The sequence below is a fragment of the Oenanthe melanoleuca genome, chromosome 17 (assembly GCF_029582105.1).
Source record: "Oenanthe melanoleuca isolate GR-GAL-2019-014 chromosome 17, OMel1.0, whole genome shotgun sequence".
Lineage (NCBI taxonomy): Eukaryota > Metazoa > Chordata > Aves > Passeriformes > Muscicapidae > Oenanthe > Oenanthe melanoleuca.
In genome coordinates, this window is record NC_079350.1 from 8,653,208 (window position 1) to 8,680,720 (window position 27,513).

The following is a 27,513-nucleotide window of genomic DNA, read 5'->3' on the forward strand; positions in this document are numbered from 1 at the left end:
TCTGAACTGGGACCGTCCAGCAGCCAGGGACACCCCTGGAGCTTTTCCGTAGAGCTGGGCCCTGCTGCTGCTTTTCCGACACAGTCTGAGCTGGAATCAGAGATGCAACAACACCAGTGGCTCTTGGCATCCTCAAATAGTAGTGGTGACTTTTGGCGGTCACCAAGACAACAGGCTGCTGATGGTGTTGCAGTGCCTTTGTCATCTCAATTTCTGCTCCCACCATAATGTCACTGGTGCTGTAGCCAGCACTGGCTGGGATTTGTCACCATGACCCTTCAGCTTCTCTTGATGCTAGAAAAAAAAGCTGAAAGAAGCTGTTCTAGCTAAGGAGAAAATAGAAATATTCCAGAGTCTTCTTACTACTCATGTGTGTGTGTGTATTTATATATATATAAATATATATGGACATGTGTATATTAGATCTCACAGAAGCTGAGAGGAAAATCATGGGATCAGCTGGAGTGGAAACTCAGCTATAAAGTCACATGCTTGGTTTCCCAGGACCACTGACTCTATGGAAATTGATAGAAAATTTTGGCAGCCTGATAATGACAGGCAATACACCATAAATGAGGTAGTTTTCTTTAGTAGATCCCAGGGGAGAAATTGTGAAACTAAATTTTGGTAATCAAAGAGTACTTTGGGGTTGGGAACACTATAAAAGACAATGAATACCCTTTAAAAGAAAATCTCATCTTTCATCTCCTCCTTCTGGAAGGTGCCTAAGCCCCACTTTGTGATCTTGCACAGGCAGATCTATTGCAAGTATTTACTCAAATAATAATGTTTTATTTTACTTTGGAAAATCTGTGCAAATCCAAGCACTTCTAGCTCTACAATCACATGCTGCTGGCATTTGAATTAAACATCTGAATCCCTTGGGACCCAGCTATAGCAGTCTTGTGCTGCAGCCATGAGAGGAGCAGCTGGAATACAGTCAGCCAGAGGTTGTGTGCAAGTGTGAGAGCAGAAATTGGCCCATGGCTTCTGGAAATGTCTGTAGTCTCCATCAGCTGAGCATTCCTTTCCTCAGCAGCTAATTTGTGGGACATGCCTTCCCCATTCCCTAAGATGAGCCTTAGGAACCGCTCCTGGGAAAATGTGAAACTGGGCAAGTCATTATTTCCTGAGCCTTGAGAACTCCTTATAACTTTGGCTTTTTTTTCCTCCTCCATTCCCAGTGTCTCCTCCAACTGAGCTGACTGTGACCAACGTGACGGACAAAACTGTCAATCTGGAGTGGAAGCACGAGAACCTGGTCAATGAGTACCTCATCACCTACGTCCCCACCAGCAGTGGGGGCTTGGACATGCAGTTCACTGTGCCAGGAAACCACACAGCCGCCACCATCCACGAGCTGGAGCCGGGTGTGGAGTACTTCATCCGTGTCTTTGCCATCCTTAGAAACAAGAAGAGTATTCCAGTCAGCGCCAGGGTAGCCACATGTGAGTTTAATATTCCCTGTGTTCATCCTTTTGTTTTCTCCTTTGGCATCCCTTTTTCGGGGTGTTGCTTATTTCGTGTTTTCTATTTTCACTTGGTATGTGTTGACTTGCATCCCTATTTTGGGAGTATTTATTCTGCATTTTCTGTTTTCAGTTGAGACTTATTGATTGACATTCCTTATTTGGGATATTATTTCTTTTGTATTTTCTATTTTCAATTCAAATGTTGGCCTGGATAAAACAGCCTTCTGCACTTCCATTTTCTACTTTTTTTTGCAATACTAGGGACTGTGCTAGAAACACACTTCACAAACACTTCTGGCTCTCAATGTCTCCCAATATGGGGTCTTTGTGTATTAAGAACCTTGGCTTCTTTATTATAATGCACATTTCTTTATTGTAATATACATTTCTTTATTATAATGTTCATTTTAAAAATTCTGGTAATTCTTCCTGAGAAAAAAAGTAAAAATGTAGCAGCATGTAAAAGAGCAATATGAAAGCACTTGAATTCAAACCACTTTGGCTAAAATTGAGGTTATATTTGTTATGCATCTTTGCTTTATTTTACTACATCTTGCCTTTTATCTGCCTATCTGTCCTTCTGTTGTTCATCTTCCTTTTTGTTTTGTGCTCATCACTTTCATATCTAAACATCCCAATATCAAAAGATGCTCTTTGACTTCTGTCACGGAGCTCGTTTCTGGAGAACTGGGGCAGGATTCAGCTCTCCTGACTTCCAAAGTCAACACCAGGCTTTTTTCAAGGGGGTACAAAAAAGAGATTTCAAGGGTTAAATTAATTTTATTCTAAGGTGACATCCAAACCAGCCCAGGAAAGTCTCTCCAAAGCACAATAACTGGATCTGAGGAGAGTTTAACCATGAGAGTTTAACCACCTCAGCTGCACATCCCCACCTTGCAGATATTTCTAGAGATGGAAAGATGTCCCACCCCAGTGCCCTATTTATGGGAATTTGCTGCTCATGTGAGAATATCCCTTTCTTCTGCCACAGATCTGCCAGCTCCTGAAGGTCTGAAATTCAAATCTGTTCGGGAAACATCCGTGCAGGTGGAGTGGGACCCTCTCAACTTTTCTTTTGATGGCTGGGAGCTGGTCTTCCGTAATATGGTGAGGAAGCAGTTTCACATATAGAGTGAAAAATCCTGGAATTTTATGTTTGTACTCACTGATTGTCCCATGTGTTCCAGAAAAAGGATGATAATGGTGACATAACCAGCAGCTTGAAAAGGCCAGAGACATCCTACACGCAGCCAGGTTTGGTCCCTGGGCAACAGTACAACGTGTCCATCCATATAGTGAAGAACAACACCAGAGGACCAGGACTGTCCAAAGTTATCACCACAAGTAAGCACAACCTGTATTTGGTCTGGTTTTAGTTGGCCACCAACAGAACATCTTCAGTTTGGGGGTTTTAAACAGGAGGAAGTAAAGTTCTACATTGTGAGTTAATAGGGAGGGGGAAGGAAATAGTGGAGTTGCTAATGAATACATGAGGAAAAAATAATTCCTCTCCACATTACATGTTTGAAGCAGAAATAAAATTTATGTGCAGTAGGTAGCAGGCAGTATGCACTTTTATTCCTTTTTCAAGATGTACTTAAGCAGGAACTGGAATTTGTTACTAGAATTTGTTTCATCTTGGTGATATTTGCACAAAGAGTGTGTGGAGGTGGGGAAGCTCTTAGGGTTCCTCCTTGTCTTTCTTTTGGCAGCTTCTAGTTTGAAGGAGTTTTGATGGATTTGCTTTGATGGATTGATTCCATTTGGAGTCTAAAACTATAGGAAGCAAAGGAGGAGCGTAAACAAGGATACCAATTTTAACTTGGTTCTGAATCACCAATTAAAGGCATAAGAATATGGGTATTTTTCATGGCAATACTTCTTTTAAAAGCCCCTTTTTCCCTCTCTTTTGCTTGGTAACAGAGCTTGATGCCCCCAGCCAGGTGGAGGCCAAAGATGTCACGGACACCACGGCTCTCATCACCTGGTCCAAGCCCTTGGCTGAAGTTGAGGGCGTGGAGCTCACCTATGGCCCCAAGGACATTCCAGGGGACAGGACAACCATTGACCTGTCTGAAGATGAGAACCAATACTCCATTGGCAACCTGAGGCCACACACAGAGTACGAGGTGACGCTGGTCTCTCGTCGAGGGGACATGGAGAGCGACCCTGTGAGGGAAGTCTTTGTCACAGGTGAGGGGCTGGGAAGGTGCCACAGGGACCACCCATCATCCTGTCTACTGATCAGCACAAAATCTGCCCAGTTTCAGGGGTACATGAAAGCACAGAGTAGTTTCCTGTGCCTTTTATACCTTATTGGCTCACCAAAATATTTAGACCCCCAACAAGAATCTAAATGTATTTCAAAAATGGGAATTAGGTTATTGTTTCTCTTACCCTAAATCTCTACTTCAAAAAGCAAATTCCTCTGGATCATTTGTCTGTCTGATGAGCTAAATATCTTCCACAGTTGCTATCCTTCTTATTTCTCTTTGCCTAATTAGTTTAGGAGCAGAGAACTGGATTTTTTTCTTCTTCAGTCCTGCAAATATTTCCTGCCATTCTTTTATAATTTTACTGTGCTCCTCGGTGATTCTGGGAGTGTTTTTAGAAAGTGTGGGTCCTTTAGCAGGTTATCAAGGCTCGGTGCATTAAGAGAGCTGTGGATTACATCCCTTTTCATCCTAAAATACAGTTGTTATTTTGGAGCAGGATTTGAGGCTACTGTAGGCGTGAAAAATGAAAGCTCATTGAATTTCTCTATAATATTCCCCTTTTTTTGAGACTTAGAGTTCCCTCCAGCCATGAATGCAAGATGTTACTGAACAGAAATTCTAGAGATGACCAGTACTTTGTTCTTTTTTCCTTTTGAAAGCTGACATATTTCTAAAGGAAAACAGTATTTTCATCCAAATATGTTTTTCCACACACCTGTTTTGTAATAAAAACTAATTATTACACGTAAAAAAAATGTAATTTTTATCTCAGGAGATAGAAGTTAAATTTCTTGAACTGAAGCTGGTGAGCTCTGCTTTTCATGCTAGAAGAACTCTGGTTTTCTTAGTTAAGACGTAACAGGATCATGTGAGAGGAAACTTTATGGGTCATTTCACCTCCTAAAAAGCGCTGTCACAAGAGACTGCTGTCAGAAGAGAAACATTCCTAATTATTTATTTATTGTTTGGTTGGTTCCAGACCTGGATGCTCCAAGGAACCTGAAGAGGGTGTCCCAGACTGACAACAGCATCACCCTGGAGTGGAAGAACAGCCACGCCAATGTCGATAATTACCGAATTAAGTTTGCCCCCATCTCTGGTGGGGACCATGTGGAGATCATGGTGCCCAAAGGCAGCCAGGCCACCACCAGAGCTACACTCACAGGTAGGGGAATGGAGAGATTGTCACTAATGTCTCATTGGTTTTGTTTCACCCCAGGGCACAGGACATGGAGAAAAAATGTCCTTGTGGTCACTATACTTTAGTGGGACAAACAAATTTTGAGCAATCTCAAGCATATTTTTTTTTTTTTACAAGAAGTTACAAATTTGAAATTAGATGTTAGGAAGGAATTGTTCCCTGGGAGGATGGGCAGGGCTGGCACAGGGTGCCCAGAGCAGCTGTGGCTGCCCCTGGATCCCTGGCAGTGCCCAAGGCCAGGCTGGACACTGGGGCTGGAGCAGCCTGGGACAGTGGGAGGTATCCCTGCCCATGGATGATGGAACAAAATGATCTTTAATGGCTCTTCCAATTCAAACTATTCCATGATTCTATGGTTTTGAGAAGACCAAACTGAATTAAAAGCCATGTGAAATGGATTTACACACCAGCAGGTGTGTAACCATTTCACTTCCACATGCATCCCTGAATCCAATGAGTCAGATCCCCTAATTCTAAGCAGCTTTGTGGAATTGACTTCACACCCCAAGCTCAAAAGGCATTTTCATGTGCTAGGGGTGGGATTCACTGGTGCCAGTCTGCAGCTTGAATTGAAACCTCAGTTCTCTGTATAGAGGAAAGCAGATTTCTTACTTTGCTTCCATTCAGCCTTCCTTATTCCAACAAATGCCTACAGGCATATTCCATGGACAGGAACTCACATTTCTTCTCCTCTCATAGGTTTGAGGCCTGGAACTGAATATGGCATTGGAGTGACAGCAGTGAGGAATGACAGGGAAAGTGCTCCTGCTACCATCAATGCTGGCACTGGTGAGTGTCCTGATCCCATCTGAGCTCTGGACAAGTCAGCAGTTCAGGTGGAGACACTCTTTCATTTCTAAGAGATGCTGGAAGAGACATTTTAGAAATTTCTTGGATTTCATTTTGCTACATTTCCCCTGAAAAGAAAGAAATTCCCACAAAGGTCATGACCTCTGAATCTGACTTCTTTTTCCTGTTCCTCTTAATATTCTGGGAGTTTCATCTCCAGGTGATCTCCTTAATGATAATTATGCTTACACTGATCACTCTGGCCATCCTCTGTCTGTGAGGGTTTCTGGCAGGCATGCTGGTGGCCAAAATGTTGATGTGACAAAGAGCAGTTGCAGTACTCCTGACTGACCTTCCAGAATTTTTCACACAAATTATGTGAATTATGTGAAGGCTCTACTTCTGCCTCTGGAGTGTAAGTGGGGGAAATTTGTCCTGGTTTTGTCTGTAAAGGAGAACATCAACATCTTCTACCCATTTCCAAAGGTCCCAAAGCTGGGCAGACCTGAGCTGCTGCCAGACCAACAGTGAAGTTCCTCTACAGATGCCTGAAAAACCATCTCAGGGCAGTTCAGAGACCTCAACTCTGGGTTGTTTTTTTTTTCACCTTTTAGATCTTGATAACCCCAAGGACTTGGAAGTCAGCGAGCCCACCGAGACCACCCTGTCCCTTCGCTGGAGGAGGCCAGTGGCCAAGTTTGACCGCTACCGCCTGGCGTACAGCGCTGCTGGGGGGAAGAGGGGCGAGCTGGAGATCCCTGTGGACAGCACCTCCTTCCTGCTGCGGGGGCTGGATCCAGGCACCGAGTACAGCATCAGCCTGCTGGCAGAGAAGGGCAGGCACAAAAGCAAACCCACCACTGTCAAGGGTTCCACGGGTGAGTAACAGCTCTGATGGTCACTGGGCAAGGACTAGCCCAGGGATGGCTTCACCTGATTTTCTGATCTGGGGGGCCTCCTGCAGAGCAGACAGCTCTGCCAGCATGAGAGAGTGAAGGACAGCTCTGTTTCCCTCCCTGCTGTGTTCATCTCCATGTTCCCAATGATTTCTTGCTCATCCTTTGAGAGGACTCACAAAGAACTCATCCACTGGACCTGCATGGATGTAGAATTCATCCTTTGTTTCAGGAGAGGCTGGGTATTTTTGTACATCATGTCTTCTAACATATTTTGCTTTCTACAGCCAAAAAACTAAGAGGAAGAGCAACCAGAATGTGTTTAACATTGTTTTTTTCTGCCTAATTGATTCTCTTCACAGCAGGCCATCATCTCTCAGCAGGGCCAGTGGGGCTCTGGTATTTCCCTATTTCAGTTTTCTCATCCAAAAGTGGGGAAGGCTCCTGCCCCAGTCTGGTTCCAGCCACCATTTCCCCTGGGTACTGTGACTTATATTTGTGTGTTTCTGCCATCTCCATTTGTTCAAACCACTCCCACTGACCAGTATCAGATGACTGATTGAACAAGGTTTTATCCTTTGTGAAACATTGTGAGCCAAAGTTTGCTGCATAGAGGATTATATCTCAGTATAGAGCACAAAAAGTCCTGAATGTTTCGGTTTCTCAGCGTAAATCCTGTGAGGCAAAGCCTGAACTGCTCTAAGCAAGCAGAGATGATGAAATCAGAATCAGCTGGGCTAGTTATTGTCCTTAGCAGATACCAAGATGTTTGTCCTTTTCTCCCCAAAGACCATCTGTGAGGGGAGCACCTGCCAGACATTGTGGGTTTTAAAAATCAATAACTACAGAGTTTAAATGATCGAAGCTGGGTTCATACTCCCTGGCAGTGTTCGTGCCAGCACAACCTCTGAATGTTTTACAGAGACAGCAATCCATCAGAGAGCTACATGGTCTGGAGACCATCAGTCCTGAATGAGTTGTTGGATGCCTAAGTCAGGCCAGTGCCCAGTGCAGGGGAAAATTGGGAAGCCTTGAGGCACACACAGAAAAAAAGAAGCTGTAGGTTTGTGTGGCAGGAGTGAGCAGGCTTCAATTTTCCAACTTTCTCTGTTGGAAGACTGAGAGGTTTCAAGGAAGTCAGCAGAGCTGGTGAAGAGGCAGAAACAATGTGCTGTGGAATCTCACAGCCTGCTCTGTCCAGCTTCCAAAGCTTCACAAGGTGACTTCTTTTTCCTAGTTTGTCTTTTTTTTTTTTTTTCTTTAGAAATACCTTCATCTGGCCGCTATATTTGTTTTATGTCCTTACTCAGAGCACTAAACACAGAGGGCTCTGCAGTGGCTCCTGGGAGCTGCAGTTGACATAACCTGGCTCTGTGACCTTTCTGCTGGGTAGGAATGGACAAATCCAAACACAGAGCACAGGGAGCAGAAATTCTCTGGAAGCCTGGGCGGTACAAGACAAGTGGTCTCTTCAGTTTGCATTTCCATCTCCCCTCAAGACACGCCTCTTTATCCATGTTCCAGCTCTTGGGAGGTCCCAAGTCCTCAGGCTAAGGCCAAACAATCTTGTTTTGCCCTCTCTTGCAGAGGCAAGCTGAAACATCCAGAGCTCCTGAAGCTCTAGCATGAACCTCTGGCACAAAATCTCCCACAGTACAGGATGGAAGCCACTGCTGCTTCTGTCTCTTCACAGGGATGAAGTGCAGCTCAAATGACAAAGTCTTTTTTAACTGATATCCCTGATCCTGAACTCAAGGGATGGCAAAGATTACAGAGTGAAGTTTGCTAAGTTTTTCTGTAAAGACTGAATATTTCACATTTCCATTTGCTTGTTTGTCTCTTGTAGCTCCATGTAGTGTAACCCTAGTGCAAGTATTGAGTCCTGATCCAGAGGAACTCCCTGAAATGAGATTTTTTTTAACTCCAGAGGCTTCAGGAATGCAGGAGAATGCTGTGAGGGACCTTGTGGTGCTGAGGGGAGCAGACTACACAGCTTTAGTGTCTTGTGGTGTGTGAATACAGGAGCAGTTTTGTGCTGGTGCACATGGAAGTGTCACAGCAGAGCCATTCCTGCCCAGAGAGCCCCTGGGAGCTGGCACTGACAGCCTCCAAAGCAACACTTGTATAAAATCAAGGTGTGTGGATTGGCTGGAGAGCAGCACTCTGCTCCTCTGGAAGCTGTGGCTACAACAGGAAACTCCTTTCTGTTATTAGTGAAGGTATCAGGGGCTCCCTCCCAGCACTGCACAAAGGTTTGACTCAGAAATTAAAGAAAATTAAAGAAAATTAAAGAAAATTAAAGAAAATGAGCCATTTTACTCCTTGGAGGGCCCTTGCCTTGAGCAGCTCATCGGCAGGGTGAGCACGTAGCCCAGCTCTGGGCAGCTCAGCACTCAGACTGCAGCTTTGTTCTCTCCTGCTCTGCTCCTGGAATCCTGCCTGCAGAGCACAATGTGGGGCCTGGAGCAGGATGGATGGCAATACATCAGGCATGAGATAAATGAGTGAACATTAGAGGAACCAAGAGAGCCAAGCTCAAATTCCTCTGCTGAAGGACCCAGATTGTGCAGCAACTGTTGATGAATCGTGGATGTGATACTGTCCTGCCTCTGGAATTGAGTTTGTACAGCAGAGCATGGCTTGGAGAAGTGACTTTTCCATCCTGCTGAATGTTTTTCAGAAGATTTATGCTGTTTACCAAAGGCCCTTGTCCATGTTGTGCGTCAGTCCCTCTTCCTCTCCTGGCTTCCCCAAGCTCAGATTGCGCCACCCTTTTTATACAAACTCACAGAAACATTAGCAAGAGTGATTAGGTGAGCCAGTTCCATGGGAAAGTGCAGTGCTGACCACTGGGAAACTGAATTTGCCAGGGAAGATTGTCCATTTGTTCAGCTGACTCCTCCTCTGAGAGCACCTGAAGCCTGAGTTCAGCACCAGGGTTTTTGGGGTAGCTGCTCCAGCATTTCTGGCTTGTGATGTGCTGCAGTGGTTTCTTCACAAAATTCAGTGGTTTCTTCACAAAACTCAGGTGCACAGGCACTGCAAGCCCAGTTTAACCAACTGATTAAGAAGAGAGAGGAAAGTGGTTCAGCCAAAGGGGACTAAAAAGAAAACCTTGGTGGTCATCATGAGAGATTGGGAAAGGGGCTGAGAGCCCCTCTTGGGGAATTATATAAAATCCCAGATTTAGAGTGAGAAGTAATACAGAATAGTTCTTGCTCTATCCCAGGAAGATGGGGAGATGTCCTGGCAGCACACGAGTATCCTTTTTAGTCATGCTTTAAAATCACCAGAGAAACATTCCAGTGGAATTCCTCAAAAGGCCAACATCACACCACAGACATATTCAGGCCAGGCTCAGCCTGGAGATTTTACCAAGAGATATTGAGTTATTTCCTAAGCTGACAGTAAGAAGTGTTCCAGCCTGGGAAGGAGGGTATGTTTGTTATCCATCCAGTTTCCCTTTTACACAACTTTAATCTCTGTTCATTCATCTCACCACTGTGAATCATTCTCTGGCTGTCACCCACCCACCTAAAGCTCCCAGAGCTCTCTTTTTTTTTTCCTGTCCATCTATTCCCCTCGTTGTTAAATCAACTGCTTGAGCTCCACTGCTCTTGTTATTCTACAATTTGATTGTTTTCCAAATTTTCCATTATCTGTTACAGCATTCTGCCTGCTAAACAAAGAACACTGATACTGTCTGGGTATCAGAGTATTTTCCATGTACTCATATCATTTTCATTTTTCTATCTCCTGTTTGTTTGTTTGTACACAAAGCCACATATTCCCCTGATACACATTAATTTCATGTGGGATATATGTGTGTTAATATCTGTGGTAGAAGGAAACCACTCTTTCTCACCCACAAATTCATTTGTGGAGTCATTAAGTCCAAGGTAATATTCAGAATTACATTCCCTGTGTTCCATGGGACAACCTGTACATGACAACCTCCATGGAGCTGCCAAAGCTGGCACAATAAAATAAATCCACTTGTGAATCCAGCACATTTCTGGATTCAAATCTCACACAGGTGGTTGGTCCCTCAGGTTTTTATCATATACTTGAACTGCTGCTGCATTTTCCATCCAGATTGGAGTAACCAAATTCATGTGTGGTTGTGATAGAACTGCAGGGATCAGGGAGGAATGTGGGGTGGTCAAGGAAAATGAGGAAAATGAGAGGCCAGTTTTGACTGATCTTACACAGGGTACTCTCACACACCCTCAGTACATCAGGAGTGTAATGCCACCCTAATTTTATGTTGCCTCTTCTATTTTTGAACATTTTATCCTCAGTTTCCAGTTCAGGGTTCAAGGCAGGGTTTTGTTCTCAGTTTCCAGGCCAGGTTCAGTTTCCCAGGCACAGAGCTGTCCCTGTGGGATGCACTGCTGCCCTCTCCCCCAACTGCTGCCCACTCTTGTCTTCAGCAGAAACCCTCCCAGTAAAGCCCAGCCACCTCTGTGCCTGTTAACTGGACAACTTTTAGATAAAGAAGTGCCAGTGCTCTCGATGCTGTAATTTTTTTGCCTGTTCCCAGAATAGGAAAGAGCTGCTTGGCACCTGCTGATGCACAAGCAGCTGGGAGGTTCAGAATGGTTCCAAACCTTCCTGCTTTGTTCCAGGAGCTCAGCAGCCCTGGAGCAGTCAGGTATCAGTTCTGACAGTGCTTTACTGGGAAAGAGGGGATGATTACAGTGTGAGCATTGTGGCTGTACTGGTGTGATGGAAACATGGCTATCTCCAGGTTGCAGCATAGGTAGAGCCTGTTCAGGTCATGGCTGGGCTGATTTTAGGGCATTTGTTAGCTAAATCAAGAATATCAATGACATATGTGAATATAAATATTTATATTATATATAAATATAAATCTTTGCCATGCAGGATTCTCCTGGAGGAGAACAGAAATGTTTTCCCACCTGTAGTTGACCTGAGAACATTTACAAGATAACATTTCTGCATCTTTGGAAACATTTCTAATTGATTTTGCTCCTCTGAAAATGTATTTCTTTGTGATGCAAGTGTGAATTTGGAGACATGTAATGAATCCTGAGTACATATTTGTGCTGAGCTGATGGTGCTCGATGACTTGCTCTCTCTTATTGAGTGCAAGTGGAGCATGAAAGCAAGGAAGTCACCGAGGTGTGAAATGATGTGGGTTCCCGCTAATGAGGAGATAATTCTGCATGTCAGAGGAATCCTCTGCCTGGGGCCTCGTGGCTGGGATCAGAAACACGTTCCCTGTGATCTCCACAGCTCTCAGATTTCCAGAATCTGACTGTTCCACAGGACATATCCATAGATCACTGAGCATGTTGAAAGCCAGGGCTTTCCCCTTTCCATTCCTTGGATTCTCCCATAAGAAATATTTTTAAAGTCCCTTCTATCATCGTTTTTAGGCAAGAATGTGTGTCTCTCCACTTTTTTCTGCATATATCACAATGGATAACTCCCCCAAGCCTGTTTTTGGGAGGATATGAGGAGCCTTAGCATGCTTCTCCCCTGATTCCTCAGCCTGGCTTTGGATGTGTTTGTGATTTTTGGCATGAATTCCCCTCGTGGTTTGTATCAGGAGCATTCACTGATGGCTGTAGGAAAGACAAAGGGCATGTTTGGATACTTAGGGCTCCAGTGTGATGCAAATGAGCAAAGTTCTTTGGAGGTAATCAAAGAGAAGCGATTTCCATCAGCTGAGGCTGTGCCAGCTCCCTGCGGGAAGTTTCCCAGCTCATCCCTGCGTTTGCTGGTTGCTGCTCTGGATCTGCTGCTCAGGGTGGCTCTGTGAGAACCAGGGGCTGTGTGCTGATGCTCCCTTTGCTCGAGACCTGGATTCAGTCTCCAAAACCAGAACTCCTCTGTTTGCTTTGTTTTCAGAGCTCTTGTTGGAGCAGGTGTTTAGCTGTTGTTTGGGGGGTTATTATCAGGAAATTTTAATTTGCAATTGACCTCTGTTTAGCACTTCTGGCCAGCACACCTGGAGAATCAATCAGTGAAGCACCACTTGATCCTCCCCAGCTCAGTTATTTAACATCCACCAGCCCTGAGCCTCCTGCTCAGCTTTTAGTGGCCCCTCACCTGCCCAGCTCAGAGCCATGGGGCTCTTCATGGCCTTAACACACCCCCAGGACTTCCAGCAGCACAGGGTGAGGTATTTGATTAGTTCCTCATCACTCTGAAAGGCCTGTCCATTTTAAACAGAGCACAGGAAACAGTTTTGCTGGCAAATCTTTGAGAAACAGAAATTCCCCATGTCCCAGCTGGCAGGCAATTCCAGATTAACCTCTGTGGAAGGACTCAAAGCCAGCTTGGACCCTGGCAGCTCTGGCTGCTACAGGTATTTCCCATGGACTCACAGCCATGTGCTCCTTTTCTGCTTCAAAATACACAACTTCATTTCCATATGGCTTTGGTGTGGATTTTAGGCTTTGGGAGTGATGCTTTTCCTCTTGGCTGGTTTATTCTTCCTTTTGCATGAGACAAAACCCCTTCAGCTCTGGAATGAGAGCCTTGGGTGGTGCAACATGGTCAATGCCCCACAGTTTTGAAGGTGATGCAGCATCAAATCTCTTTTCAAACTGCATGCAAAGAGAGATGTTGATGCATCTGCTGGTGCTAAGGGATGTGGGAACAGAGGGAGGCTGCATGTGCTTGTCTGGATTGTGCTTGAACACAGGAGGAGTTTGCAGCATTGGCATGGAAGTGGTGATGTCAGAGAAAAAAAAATAAATTGTGACACACTGAGAGTTCACCTTTCCAAAAGCTCCCACCTCTTACCCCTATTCCATGAATCTCATGAGGTGACAGGGCTGAGTTCAATAATGACCAAAAGCCCAAAAGTTCCAGGGTGGATGTGAGCTCAGATCTGGATATACTTGTCCATCCCTCAAAAGCAAATTCCCAACACAAGATAAACTATTTATATAGTGACCCAGAGATTATTTCACAGAGCCAGAACAGTCTCACTTCTCCCATCACTTGTTCTCTCTGTGTCTTCTTTTTATTTTTTTTTAATAAGAAACATCATCTCTTGATCTTTACCTGTGATTGCTTTGCCATCTGTGTTGGATGCTGGATGGCTGAGGATTTTGGAGGTCTCAACAATCCTGTTTGGTGCATGATTCCACAGGAGAATCGCTTGGTTCCTGGAGCATGGGGGGGTTGTTTGCTTTTCTGTCTCAGACATGCACGAGAAACAAATGGCAGGAAAAGGGGCTCTGCATGAAACTGAGCATTTTCAGAGAGATCAGGATTGCTTCTAACCTGTGATGGTTCCTGTATAACTTATTATAACCAAGCTTCTATTTAAAAGATTTAACCTTACTGTAACTTTAGTTTCACTTTCATTTTAAAGAAATGTGCTTGTTTAATTTCTGTTTCCACCAACAGATTGTGATCTCTGATGCAACCAGTTTCCTTTCTGTGCTGCTTTCTCTTTTCCAGATAACAGTCTTATTTTGACAGAATTGATATTTTACCTCAATGAATTTCCTTTCTATTCCTGATAGATGACAGCTCTAGATTAATGCATTTCTTTTATTGTAGAACATCACCATCATGTTATAAACAATCTCTTTTCTTCTAACAGGATGGGAAAAGCTCAACAGAACTTGTGTTCCTGAATAGTAGCAATTTACTGATTTGTTAATGAATTTTACTGAAGATTTTTATGATCTATGAGTGTTCAACCTCTGGAAATCTAGCCCCAGCTGCCTCCCTAAGGCTTTGAGCAGTCATGCAATAATCACTCTGGTTTTACAGGGAGAAACTTTATATGAGTGGTGCTGCTGAGCATAAATTTCATTTATTCCAGGACCTCCTTAACTTCTGTATTACAAGATGCATAAAATTGAAGTTTACAATTGACAAATCAGATCCATTTCCCTTCATGCAGCATCTCTTATGAATTCTCAGTCATGCAGAGTGGGAATCTTACTGTAACACTTATGTGTCAGCAATTCAAATTAATCAGAACAGTGCTAGAAAATCCTCAGAGGCCACAGGTCAGTGATAGAGCACACAGGAGTCTCCAGGTAGAAAAATCAGGCAGTGCTCTCTCATTTTCCCATCTGACTGTAAATGTTAAGGAATTAGTTGTACCTCCTTAGTAACAAAGAACTTTCCATTCTTGATGAGCAAATGACCTCAGATTTCACAGCAGAGTTACCTCTGATGGCTCCCTACTTCCTTGGCCCCTGTTTGCAATAATGTTAATTTCTGTGAATGAACGTTTTGATTTAAATTAATATCAAAGTCAATATGAAAGTCTTGTCTCTACCCACAGGAAGTTTGTGTGTGTAGAATCATGTGCTAAAAGAGGATTAATTCCTTAAAGACATGCAGACATGGAGGCATTTTCCTCTTCTTTATTTTTTTGCATTAGAAATAGTTTGGAAGCATAAACAGCATCCTTCAAGTGGATGAATTAAAAGCACAAATATCTGAATCCCAAATACTCTAAGCCATGTCCTTTCCTACCCTTACAACACTGTTACTTCAGAATGGCAAACACTGAGTGAAGTTGTTTGGTAATACCTGTTTATCTCATAGGGAGTTGTAATTAATGTTGAGAAAACACTCACAGCTGTAAGATTCTCTGAACTTCTTTCTGTGAGCAGCCTTCAAATATTAATTATTACAGCCCTTCTCTCACTGCCCTGTTTTGCCATGCCTCCAAAGAGACTTTATTGGAGTTATCTGAGGCAGCTGATAATGTCAATGTGTGTGTGGGGGCATCTCTGTGGCCCTGATGAGATGTGAAATTCATTAACACAGAACCTCATTAAATGATCCAACATCAGCACCGCCCTGCAACCCAAGTAACAGACTGACTCTGTGTCCTTGTGCAGAGGAGGAGCCTGAGCTGGGGCAGCTCTCAGTCTCAAAGCCTGGCTGGGATGGTTTCCAGCTCACCTGGACAGCAGCTGATGGGGCCTATGAGAGCTTTGTCATTCAGGTGCAGGAGGCTGGCAGCCCCGAAGAGCCCTGGAATGTCACAGTCCCGGGGAGCCAGAGCTCTGTGAATGTCACCGGCCTCAGGGCCAGCACTCCTTACAGCATCACCCTGCAGGGGCTCGCTCGGGGCTACAGGACCAAGCCCCTTTCTCTTGACACCACCACAGGTACCTTTCCTCCAGCCCCATGTTCTGTCTGGCAGAGATGTGAGCCGGAGCTCATGTAGTCCTGCTCACCTTGCATGGGGTGCCCTGAGCTCCCCAAAGCTTGGCTGAACATCTCTGGGGTGGAAATGCCTCATGGGCAGCCTTTCCAGTGCCCTGGTGCAGCCCTTCCATCCCTGCTTTCCCCCCCTGCCTCAGAACAGCTTTTTTTGTTCCCTTTCCCCATAACCTGGCTGACACTAACAGCAAAACCCAGCTGGATGTTGTACCTGCTTGGGAAAGGCTAGATTGCCTGGTAAAATTATAAAACAATTTCCTCCATTGGCCCAGATAATCCAAGCCTGAGAGTGTGTTCACTTTTTACCCTTCAGAAGCTGCCTCTGAAATTCTGCAGTAGTTTCTGTGTGAATTCAGACCCAGCGTGGTAAAGTTGTGTGTACCTGACCCAGAGCAAGGACAAACACCTTATATATGTTCTCATATAGGAATGGACATAAATTAATTCCTAATAAGACTAATAAAATACATTAAGCCATCTAAGATCATAAAACAGATTGATTGGTCTGAAAAAGATACAATACAAAACCAAATTCAGCAGAACTACCCCAGCATGAAACTGGCCTGAAAGGAGGCAGGTGAGCTCTGTGCTATCAGGAGCTTGCATGAAACTCATCAAGGGCCCCAAAATCATTTTCAGGCTTATCATGTGAAAGGCAACAGTTTGAAATAAGAGCTTGTCACAGGCTTTGACCATGAGAGATAAATGTGTATTTACATCTCTGATCCTCCCAGGTGTTGTGATAACTGTAATTTGCAGTGTGGGTTAATTGGCACTAAAGGGGCACCAGTGGCCTTTCCTTCAGATCATTTCTTGCAGACAATTTCTGCTGCCTCTGGGCTCCCCTCCAGCCCTTTGCATCCTCCTGTGTCTGAGATAGCCAGAGCTGGCTCATCCAGGCTCCCCCAAGCACAGAGAGGGTGAAGGTACCTGTGAGCACTAATCACAATTAAAGCATGGTGTGCAGCAGAGCTTGCCTGTTCCTGCTTTGAGCAGCCTGGCTCGGGCAGGGATGTGTCTGTGCTGTGTCCCAGGGGAACTGCTGAGCTTTGAGAGTCCTCACCAGGAGCTGGGAGCAGATGCCTGTGGAGAGCAGAGCAATGTGCTGGACAAAGAGACAAGGCAGGAAACACATCATGGGTGTCCTGCCTAAATATGCAATGTGCTCCCTTCCCTACCCTCATGAAAACAGCAGAAGATGCCCTGCTGAGGTTTTCCCTTCCCTTTCTGGGTCAAGCTCAGCACCAGGCTTTTCACAATCTTCCCTTCTCGGGACTTCCAATTGTTAGAAATATCTGAGCCTTCCTGTAACGCTACGGGGATGTCTGCAGAGAGGAAGAAACCCCAAGGCATCTCTCCCTGTTTTGCATTTTGGCTCCAGCTCCAAAATTACAAGCCAGCTTTCATAGACTTAAGCTGAAAGGGAAAGTAGAAGAGTAAACAAAACACGAGATTTTCCTTTGGATAAAGCAGCAGCTTTGGTTTTAGCTTCTCCTAAAACTGGAAGCTGTCTTTTCCAAATGCCCCAGGGGCATTCCAGAAAGTCCTTTTGCATCTGCTTTCATGCTCAGACCTCAAAGACATGGCTGCTCCTGCAGGGAAAGGGAAGTAGCTATAGTTTTAAATGTTATTTTATTTTTTTTTCCTTATCTAACATTTTGCGACGCTTTCATTTGATTTCCTCCCATTAATACCTGTCTGCTTGTAACAAGCTTTTACTCACACCCTCTTCCCCAGCTGGGAGTGCTGCCAGCATGGCAGAGAGGAGCCTTTGGGAGCAGGAGGAGCTCGGGGGCCCCTCTGACCCGTGTGTTTCCCTCCCCAGGAGAGCAGCCCGGCGTTGCTGAGCTCATGGTTTCCGACATTACCCCCGAAAGCTTCAACCTGTCCTGGACAGCCTCCAACGGGGACTTCGACGTCTTTACCATTGAAATTATTGATTCTAACAGGTTGCTGGAGCCCATGGAGTTCAACCTCTCAGGCAACTCAAGGACTGCTCATATCTCAGGGCTTTCTCCCAGCACTGATTTCATTGTCTACCTCTCCGGGATCTCTCGCGGGTTCCGCACGCAGGCAATCAGTGCTGCAGCTACCACAGGTACACAAACCTACCTCAGTGCTAACTCTGCTCTTTTGAACTCTTCCTTGCAGGTTGTGCCCCCTTCCCTGCCCTCAGCCCCCCCAGCAGCCCACCCATTTCCCAGTCCTCTGCTCCAGGCCGTCCAAGGAGGATCAGCCGGATTGTGAGCTGGGAATGTTGAGCCACCGCCCCATCCAGCAAAGCCAGGCAATCACATCCTGCTGGGATCCCATTCCCACAATGAGTTCACACATTAATGTTGGGGCTGGGATTTCATTCACACAATGGGTTCACACATTAAGGTTGGGGCAGCCTCTGAGGGAGATGAGAAGCAAAGCAAATATCCCAGAAACCAAGCAGGAGATGATTCCTCACCTTCACCTTTCAACCTGTGTGTATCTGCCCCACAGCACAGAGCAGACACAGCTTCTCTCAGATAAGCTGATTTCTAGACACAGATTTATCCTGATTCTCCCAAAAGATGTCAGACACGTTGCAGTCTGTGCCAGCACAATCCTGCAAGGCACATTCACTGCTTGAACTCAGCTTCAATTATTCCGGTTATGTTGGGTGAGAGATTGAAAAGTCCATTTGAGTTGATGTCAGAGAATGGAATAGGCAGGCACTGAGTTGTTGGCACGTTGCGCATTTCAAGGTTTTACAGTTGACAGTTTTTCCAGAAAAGACAGGGAAGTCAAATGCTCAGGATGAGAATGGGAAGTGAGGACTGGACTACAGAAACAGAACATTGTTGTTGGAGGCAGATAATAGCTCATGTTGTGATTAACAGCTCCAACAAATTTTGCACCTCTAGGAAAAGTTGCCATAGTGATTGTCATAGGAATGGAGTAATGTGGTCAGTGAAAGCAAAGTACAAATCTCAGCTATCAGAATATAATATCACTTTCCAGCAGCAGCAGACTGTGAATATTCTCATTTGATGATGGGTGGCAGGGTCAGGGTATGGGAAACATAGGGAAACACAAGGCTGGGTGGCCCTTGTGACCTGTGGTCGTGCAAATTCAAACTTCTTTATTAATTTATTTTGTTGCTTTGGCTTTTAATAACTGTGATACATTTCCATTTGTTTTTCTTCCCGTAGTAGAGGAACTTCTCCTTAGCAAACTCAGTGTATCAAACGCTACCTCAGACAGCCTGTCACTCTCCTGGGAGACACAGGACAAGGCCTTTGACCATTTTATTCTGGAAGTCAGGAACTCTGATTTCCCCTTGGACTCCCTGGTGCTCACAGTGCCAGGGGACACCCGGCACTCTGTAGTGACCAACCTCAAAGCTGCCACTAATTACACAGTCCAGCTCCATGGGGTAATTGATGGGCAAGGTGGGCAGACCTTGACAGCCATGGCAACCACAGGTATTTCACTGTTTCACCTTCCAGGTTTGCTTTTTATTCTCCTTTCTCTTGCTGTCCACTGAACTGCTCTAAAACGTGGCTCCAACTCATCGTCATCCCCTTGGGGAATTAAAGGGAGTTCACTATGGGGAGAGGCTAAAGTGCACTGAGAGGCTTGGAAAAAGATCTGAGGCAGTGGAAAAGGCTGAAAAAGTGCCCCCAGCATTAAGAGAGCCAGTAGTAAACCGTGATGGTTTCCTTATATATACACACCTCTCTGCAAGTTCAGTGTATATATAATTGCCTTGCTCCAGATGGTTGATGTGCTTCACTCAGCATCTTTGCACTTGATCTTGAATGAAGTTGTTCATCCCACCCTCCCTTTCTTTGCTGGGGGTGGGAGAGAGGCCTTCATGTCATTCTCAGCCTGGAGAGGCACCTGCATGTCAGTTTTGTCCTCCTTAAACCCAAATGTCTCCCCAGGCATTTGCATCTCTGGTGGGCGTTTCGTGCCGCATGTGAAGTGACCAACCCCAGCTGCATGGAGTGGTCTGGCCACCTTCTGCTGGTTCTGAGAGATTCCCTGCCTGGGTTGTTTATGTTCTCAGCACAGAGCAGGGCTCAAAGAGCAGACTCCCCTTTTTTTGGTGGTCAGCCCACCACTGTGTCCCTTGCATTGCTCCCTTTGAGTCTCCACAGCCTGCCTGGGTGCCAGAGCTGTTCCCATGGCGGTGGTGGTGATTCCAGGATGGCAGGAGATCACTGAGACTTGCCTGAGGATGTGATTCCAGCTCATTGTGCATGCAGCATTCCTGGGAGCCAGGCTGTCCTGCTGGGAATGTGCCTGCCCGTGGATGCAGGTGGCATGTGAAGGAATGTGGCCATGCCAGGTTGGAAAGGCTCCGTTTGCCCTCTCGGGGCTGCATGTGGGGCTGAGGGCTCCATTTTCCTGGGTTTTCCACCCAAGCCTGTTTGCTTTGTGGATATTCTCTCATCTCTTTGCCTGTCTTCAAGAGCACCATGGTGGCACCTTCCCTGCTGGCCATGAAGGCATCTGTGGTCACTGGTTGATAGCATGACATCTGTGACATCTGTGACATCTGTGACATCTGTGTCCTTAATCGGGGCCACTTCATTCACCTCTTCCCAGACAATTCCAGAGAAGGAGGTGGATTATTATTTAGAAGTCTTGCAATGAGGGACAAGACTAAAAGTTGGAGCATCTTGCAGCAGTTCTTGTTTTAGAAAGAAAAAGATTTCACTCTTTCACCACTCTCTGTTGGTGGGATGCCTCTCTCTGACTTTTCTCCCAGCATGGATCACTTTTCCATCGTTATTTTTCTATGTCTCACTGGCTGCATATCCCAAGGTGTTTTTGGTTCCTACTCAATTGGCAACATAAAAAGTAGAAAATAAGCCCAGGATACTTTAACTGTTGGATCATGTTCTCTCTTTGGGTTTTAATGAAACTTTAATGATTTTTGTGCTAAGTGTAAGAGGTTTAAAAGAGAATGGGTAAGGAGCTCTCCCTCTCCTGCAGGACAAGTTTCTGTCCTGGCAGGGCAGAGATGTGAATTTGAATTTCCTCCAGCAGAAAAGGAGTCTTTGGTTCTTAATGAGGTGCCCTGACCACTGAGTAGCCAGGAAGGAGAGCAAGAGCAGAGTTGTAGGGTTATTGTTTATTAGACATTCTCTGATTCTGCCTAATCAGAGGATGAGGAACACCTTATCTGTGGGCTCCAGGGAGGTTTTGGCTTGAGATTAGTGCTGAGATAATCCCTGTTAGGCCTGAAATCCCTCATAAACCTCAGGGTCCAAAAATAGGAGTATCTACAACTCCAGGCAACAGAAGCATCAAACAGAAGCTGGACTGTGATTTCAAGGATTCCTGCCTGAATCCTGCTTTCTCTATTTTGGAATTGCTGTAGGTCTGTATTCCCATCAGATTCCCACTGTGGAATTCCTGTAGTTTGTATGTGTATGTTGTTGGTGCTTCCGTAAACCGGGCCCACATTTCATTAGGCAAGTTGAGTTTGTTTAAGAAAATTTAATGAAAAAATATAAAAATCAGCACTAATTTCAGTGGCTTCTTTCCAAAACCTGAGAGAATAGCTCTTGCAACACTGGTTTTTAATTTTTTTTTAAATTCAACCGCAGCAAAACAGGGTTAAAGCATTATTTTTGAGCACCTACAACCCCTCTCTGCTGATTCCCTCACCCCCTGCAGTAATGCTGCCTGTTCACCTGGGGACACTGCTGAAGGCCCGTGGAAAAACCCAATCTGGATTTTTCCCAGGTTGTTGACTTTTCTCAGCTCCAGCTTGGATCTTTCCCAGGCTGGGGCTCTTTCTCAGAGACAAAACAAGGGAAGGAGAAAAGAACAGCACAGATAAACACCTGGTGCTGACCACTGAGCCGTGTGAGTGTCTGGTGACATTTTGCACAAAGCATGTTTTCAAAGAGGTGTTGCTTTCTCGGACCAATGAGTCTTTTCTACTTTGTTTTTCCCAATCTATCCTATATACATGCCACGGCTTTTCAACACATCGCTCCTTCTTGCTGCTTGGAAGGAGAGGTGTTGCTGTGCTCTTCCACCACTTCCCAGCCCCACAGCGACGTTCACCCGTGTTCCTTTCTCCCCCAGAGGCTGAGCCACAGCTGGGCACGCTCATCCTCACAAACGTTACCCCCGACAGCTTGAACCTGTCCTGGAGCACGCGAGCCGGGCGCTTTGCCGCCTTCGTTATCCAAATCCGCGACTCGCTGGCGGCGCAGGAGCCCCGGGAGCTGACGGTGCCGGGGGGCGCCCGCAGCGCCCACATCTCGGGCCTCACAGACCACACTGCCTATGACATTCACCTGCAGGGCACCACCAGGGCGGGTGTCCCCACAGAGCCCCTCACTGCTTTTGTCACCACAGGTACCTGCTCCAAGCTCTTGGAGTCCCGCGCTCGGCTCAGGGAGATGCGCGTCCCAAAAAGGCGCTCGCCGGCAGCGATGGGTTGGTTTGAAAATCTGGTGCAAGGAGGGGTCAGAACAGGAATGCTGGCCTTAAAAAAGTCCCTGGGAGCAGGATTGGCTTAAAGGGAGTTAAAATGTCAGGTTGGATGGGGCTCTGAGCAAGCTGGGGTAGTGGAAGGTTCCAACCCAGCCATGGATGAGTTTAAGGTCCCTTCCAACCCAAATTATTCTGTCATTCCATGATTCTATCATTAAGACCCCTCTGGAGCCTTTCTCTCATGTCTAATAATCTTTTACAACTCCTGAAGTTTGAGGGAGAAATTGGCCTTGATCCTCAGCAGTTCCTCAGACAGGACTGGCTGGTGGAACACCTCCTGTCCCAGGATGTTCCCTTCCAGAGACCTACCCAAAACATGAATCTTGGGGATTGCTTGATTAAATAGTAAATAAGATGCAAAAATATCTCTCAAATGAGTACTCAGATGTGTAAATATTAATACATAAGGATTTCCAAATTATAACTCTTCAGGGGGAATTTTTATTCCAAGTTCTAACAAAATCCGTTTTCAGCGTTTGAGAAATGTCAAAAGAAAACCCAAAACCTTTTTCAGGAGAAGGTTCAGCCTTTAACTAACTGGTATTTTCTGAAGTGAGTGGAATTTTGAGTGGCTGGAAGATTGGCTGAATCAGCTCCTGAGCCAACAGAGCAAGGCTGGACAAATACTGTGGAGAAATATGAGCAATGCCTGGGATCCAGGATCGAGGCCAGGGCTGAGCAGAGCCACCTGGTCTTCCCATTTGACTTGTCAGATTTTGAGTGAGAAAAATACACCGAGAATCTTGTGAAACTTTGGCCTTTTTATTTTTTTTTTTTCCCTGAGACTTAGTGAATAAATTTTGATGCATTTTCCACATCTTTTCACTTTGATGAATGTCACACTGATGTGAGAAAGGACCCCTCAATGGAATTTCTTTAAGTTGTCAACAGAGCACAGCAGCAGCTGATTTGCACTGGCTGTGACCCTGAGTGATTGATATTCCTGTTCTGGCACCTTTGACCCCTCCAGCACTGAAAACTAAAGCTGGAGATATTCATGTGAAATAGGTAAAGGAGAAAAATCCAGGAACTGGGAATGCCCAAACTGAAGCTTGTCCCTAAAGCACTGATGGTGGAGAGAAGTACAGATAATTGAAAGCTTTATGTGCAGCATTTCTAAAGCAGTTTTGTTTTTTTAACTTACAGTGTGAGGGTAGCAGCAGCAATGTGCTTACACAGGGAGCTTGGGAGGGGTTTCAGTGGAGTTTGTGAGGAGAGGAGCTGAGGCATCCTTGAGGAAAACTCAAAATTGAGCTCCACTGAAAATCCTCATCTTGTGGTCCTGGCTGTTAAATCCACTCTAGGGGGAAAAAATCTGATTTTTGTTTGGTGGAATCTGTGACACTTTCTAATTTGCAATGTTTTTCACTTTATTTTTTTTTTTTTTTTTGTATGTGTGTGTGTGTTTTTGCACCTTCCCTTCTTTTAGAGGCAATGCCCCCACTGGAAAACCTAACAGTGTCTGATATGAACCCCTATGGGTTCACAGTGTCCTGGATGGCATCGGAGAATGCCTTTGACAACTTTCTAGTAGTCGTGGTGGATTCTGGCAAGCTGCTGGACCCACAGGAGTTCCTCCTTTCGGGAGCCCAGAGAGAGCTGAAGCTTAAAGGCCTAATTACTGGCATTGGCTATGAGGTTTTGCTTTATGGGTTGGCCAAGGGGCACCAAACAAAGCCCCTGAGCGCTCTGGCTGTTACAGGTATTTCAATGTGAGCAAATTGTTCCCTTCCACCCTCTTCTCTCTTGCTTTCCTTTCCACATGGAAGACATTTCATGCAAACCTTGGCTTTTGCATCCTCCTCTGCATCGTGGCTCCACGTAACTCCTCGTGACTGATGGGTTCACCAGTGGAATTCTGTTCCCTTTGACTTGATCTTTCCCTCTGATGGATCCTGTGGAGGAGCATGTGGGGGGCTGAGGGGTGGAAGTTCCTTATGGTCTTGCAGGTACCTCTAACAGAGTCTTGAAAGAAGAATGGCTGCATGCAGAGCTCGTCTTGTTAACAGCTGGGCACATCAGCATTCTCCAACAGCATCATTCTCCCACGTTCCAGCCATCAGGAGCTTCAGGAAGAGCCATGGAATTCTTCCCATGGCCTCCTCTCTTTCCCTCTCATTGTGGGTTCCACAATGTGGGATCATTGCCACCCCAAAGCTGGCACCTCTCTCCTCAAAGCAGCTCATGCTTCCAACTCATCAGAGCTGCTGTTTTCCAGCAGCACTTGAGCTTTCCTGGGAAGTCATTGCAGGCTGATTCTCCAGCCCCAGAACCATCAGTTCTCATCTGGACACTCCTGTCTGGTCAGCAGTGAAGCTGGGAGGGGTTTCTGGTAGAAGGTTTGAGAGGAAATAAATAGGAAAGGCTGTGTGTGGAAGGAAAAATTGCATTTGGTGGGAGATTTGAGAGGAAATAAATAGGAAAGGCTGTGTGTGGAAAAAGGATTGCACTGGAGGTGCTGTAGGACATAACCACTCCAGCAGCAATTGTCTAGGTAATGGGGCCTGACCATACTGACTTAGAGGTGTTTTGCAGGTAATTAATAACTTAGAGCCCCTGGGATCCTTTTGAATGGGTTCATTAACCAAAGGCAGCAGCTCTTGCATTTAGATTGAAGGTTGCTGTTTAAGAGAGGAATTTTCATTATTCTCCTTTCCCCTTTTCCCTTCAAGAGCACAGTAAAGGATTCATTGGATCACAAGCATCACAGATGTCAGAAGTGCGTGAAATAAGGGGTTTGCATGGAGAAAAAGAATTTTCAGTGGCTTCTGTGTTGTCTTCTTAGCAGGGAGATGTCTGACAATGCTCCAGACATGCAGTTCTGTAACAAGAGCTTGTTTTTATTGGCCATAAAGGTGTCACACAGGTAGGGAGGGAGAAATGCCCAGGAAACTCACCTTTAGCATGTGTAACTCTGCATGTGGGAGACAAACCTGTGTGTCCATGAAGTGGTTTGCTCAAGAGTGAAAGTTGGAATGGGCCTGCACACATCTCATTTATCCTGTTCTGTATAACACTAATATTTTTTTTTTTTTTTTAATAGCTGGCAGATTGTTCCCCTTGCTTTGAACTGGGGTCGGATTCTTGCAGTGTCCTATAGCAGACCTCAGGCAGGTCTCTGATCAACTGATTAAAAAATCATTTCTTTTCCCCACTGCTATCTTCTCCTTTTTTAGAAGCAGAACCCGAGGTCGACAACCTTCTGGTTTCAGACGCAACTCCAGATGGATTCCGTCTCTCCTGGACTGCAGATGAGGGGGTTTTCAACAGTTTTGTTCTAAAAATCAGGGACACCAGAAGGAAATCTGACCCCCTGGAGCTGATAGTGCCAGGCCACGAGCGCACCCAGGACATAACAGGGCTGAAAGAGGGCACTGAATATGAGATTGAGCTCTATGGAATTGGCAGTGGACAACGATCCCAGCCTGTAAACACAGTAGCATCCACAGGTATTGTCTTTGCAGTGGGACAAGTGTGAATTCATTCCCTGCTCCTTTCAGCACCCCCTTTTCACAGCCAGCTCGTGCTGTTCCAGAGGTGTCCTGAGCTGTCTCCTGCATGTCCCCTGTCCAAGTCACTGGTTCAGTGTGCTGTGGTTATTTGTAATCAGTCTCAGCTTCCCAAGCTTCGTCACTGTCTATTTAATATGGTTTAATTGAATTACTTTAATGATCAGGAATTAGGCAGCAGAGTGTGGCAATTAAAACACTGTCTTTGAGGGCCAAGAAATATTGTCTGTGCATCAGCCTTTTTCAGTGATTTTCTGTGACTAATTACATCTCAGCTCTGCACAACAATTTACTTCCCTAGGAAAGAGTTATGACAAAATTAATTTACCAGGGCCATTGAGAAGTTTATTTATGGCTTGACCAGCAAAGGCCTAAGCACCATTAACTTAGACTGATCTTACCAGGAGCAACATGTGCTCATTAATTCAAATTGACTTGAGTTTCTTTGCAAAATCAAAGCTTTGATTCAGGTTCATAATTGAAGCTTTTCATTTTGGCACTTTGGAATGAAGTGTTTCAATTTTTTATTCCACACCAAAATCGTGGTTTCATTCTGAAACATATTCAAACCTGAAGCACATGATTCAATGTCTTGTGAGCCAAATTCGGTCTTTAAAAAATGTTGAGCTTGCTGATGTGAAAGTGTGGTAATCTGAAATCAAATTAATTCTGGGAGGAAAGGAAAAGGATGGGTAGAGGAAAGGGGAGATCTCACCAGGGGCTGCAGCTCCTCCCCAGGGGCAGCTCCAGGCTCTGCTCTGGGACAGGGACAGGAGCCAGGGAACAGCTGGGGCTGGGCCAGGGCAGGACAGGCTGGAGCTCAGGGCAAGGCTCTTCCCCCAGAGGTGCTGGCACTGCCCAGGCTCAGGCTGGAGCTCAGGGCAAGGCTCTTCCCCCAGAGGTGCTGGCACTGCCCAGGCTCAGGCTGGAGCTCAGGGCAAGGCTCTTCCCCCAGAGGTGCTGGCACTGCCCAGGCTCAGGCTGGAGCTCAGGGCAAGGCTCTTCCCCCAGAGGTGCTGGCACTGCCCAGGCTCCCCAGGGAATGGGCACGGCCCCGAGGCTGCCAGAGCTCCAGGAGCGTTTGGACACCAGGGATGGACAGGGGGGATTGTTGGGGGGTCTGGGCAGGAACAGGGGCTGCACTGGGTGATCCTGGGGGGTCCCTCCAGCTCAGAGTGTGATTCTCAGTTCCATGAGTGAGCAAACCAGCAGGAATGCCTAAAGGGGCATTTGCCAGCCAGCACCCAGGAAAAGGGCAGCAACAACCCAGTGCTGAGCAGCTTCTCCTGAAGCAGCCTCAGAGCCCCCACCCTCCACCCTGCTGCCCCTGGGCTCAGCTGCAAGCACAGAAAGGCCCCAGCTCCAGTGCTGCCATCACATCCCTGCCATCAACAGCCAGCCCACCTCTTGCTGCCCCAGACACTTCCATGGAGCAGAACAAGCACCAGCAGCCCCCCTTGGCCAGGCTCCTGCACGTGCACTCCGAAGGGAGAGGGATGTCTGAAGTCCACTGCACTTGTTAGCAGCCTGTCCCCATCCTCTCTGACTCCCAAGATATTTATAAGAGTTATAAAAGTTATAAGAGTTATAAAAGTTATAAGAGTTATAAAAGTTATGAGTTATCTTTTTCCTCATGACCACGTCCCTGTGCAGTCCTTGCAAGGAGATTTAGCACATGTCACCTACTGGAGCCAATAGCCCAGGAGATGTTTGTCAGCTGCAAATAGCCCATGAATAATGGACAATAGAGCCACAAAAACC

At 45.8% G+C, this 27,513-nt stretch overlaps 1 protein-coding gene across 4 annotated transcripts in view; it reads left to right on the forward strand.

Annotated features, from left to right (window-relative positions):
• Window positions 1–27,513, forward strand: part of TNC (tenascin C) — a 70,457-nt gene that overhangs the window by 25,791 nt on the left and 17,153 nt on the right. Inside the window, exons 4-16 of one of the 4 annotated variants that reach the window (XM_056505017.1) lie at window positions 1,185–1,448; window positions 2,464–2,579; window positions 2,660–2,816; window positions 3,396–3,665; window positions 4,668–4,853; window positions 5,589–5,678; window positions 6,293–6,556; window positions 15,424–15,696; window positions 17,577–17,849; window positions 18,934–19,206; window positions 21,830–22,105; window positions 23,673–23,945; window positions 25,420–25,692. In XM_056505017.1, the coding sequence (XP_056360992.1) occupies window positions 1,185–1,448; window positions 2,464–2,579; window positions 2,660–2,816; window positions 3,396–3,665; window positions 4,668–4,853; window positions 5,589–5,678; window positions 6,293–6,556; window positions 15,424–15,696; window positions 17,577–17,849; window positions 18,934–19,206; window positions 21,830–22,105; window positions 23,673–23,945; window positions 25,420–25,692 (2,988 nt within the window). The remainder of the gene's footprint in view (window positions 1–1,184; window positions 1,449–2,463; window positions 2,580–2,659; window positions 2,817–3,395; window positions 3,666–4,667; window positions 4,854–5,588; window positions 5,679–6,292; window positions 6,557–15,423; window positions 15,697–17,576; window positions 17,850–18,933; window positions 19,207–21,829; window positions 22,106–23,672; window positions 23,946–25,419; window positions 25,693–27,513) is intronic. The other 3 variants (XM_056505018.1, XM_056505019.1, XM_056505020.1) reach the window with 3 other exon arrangements.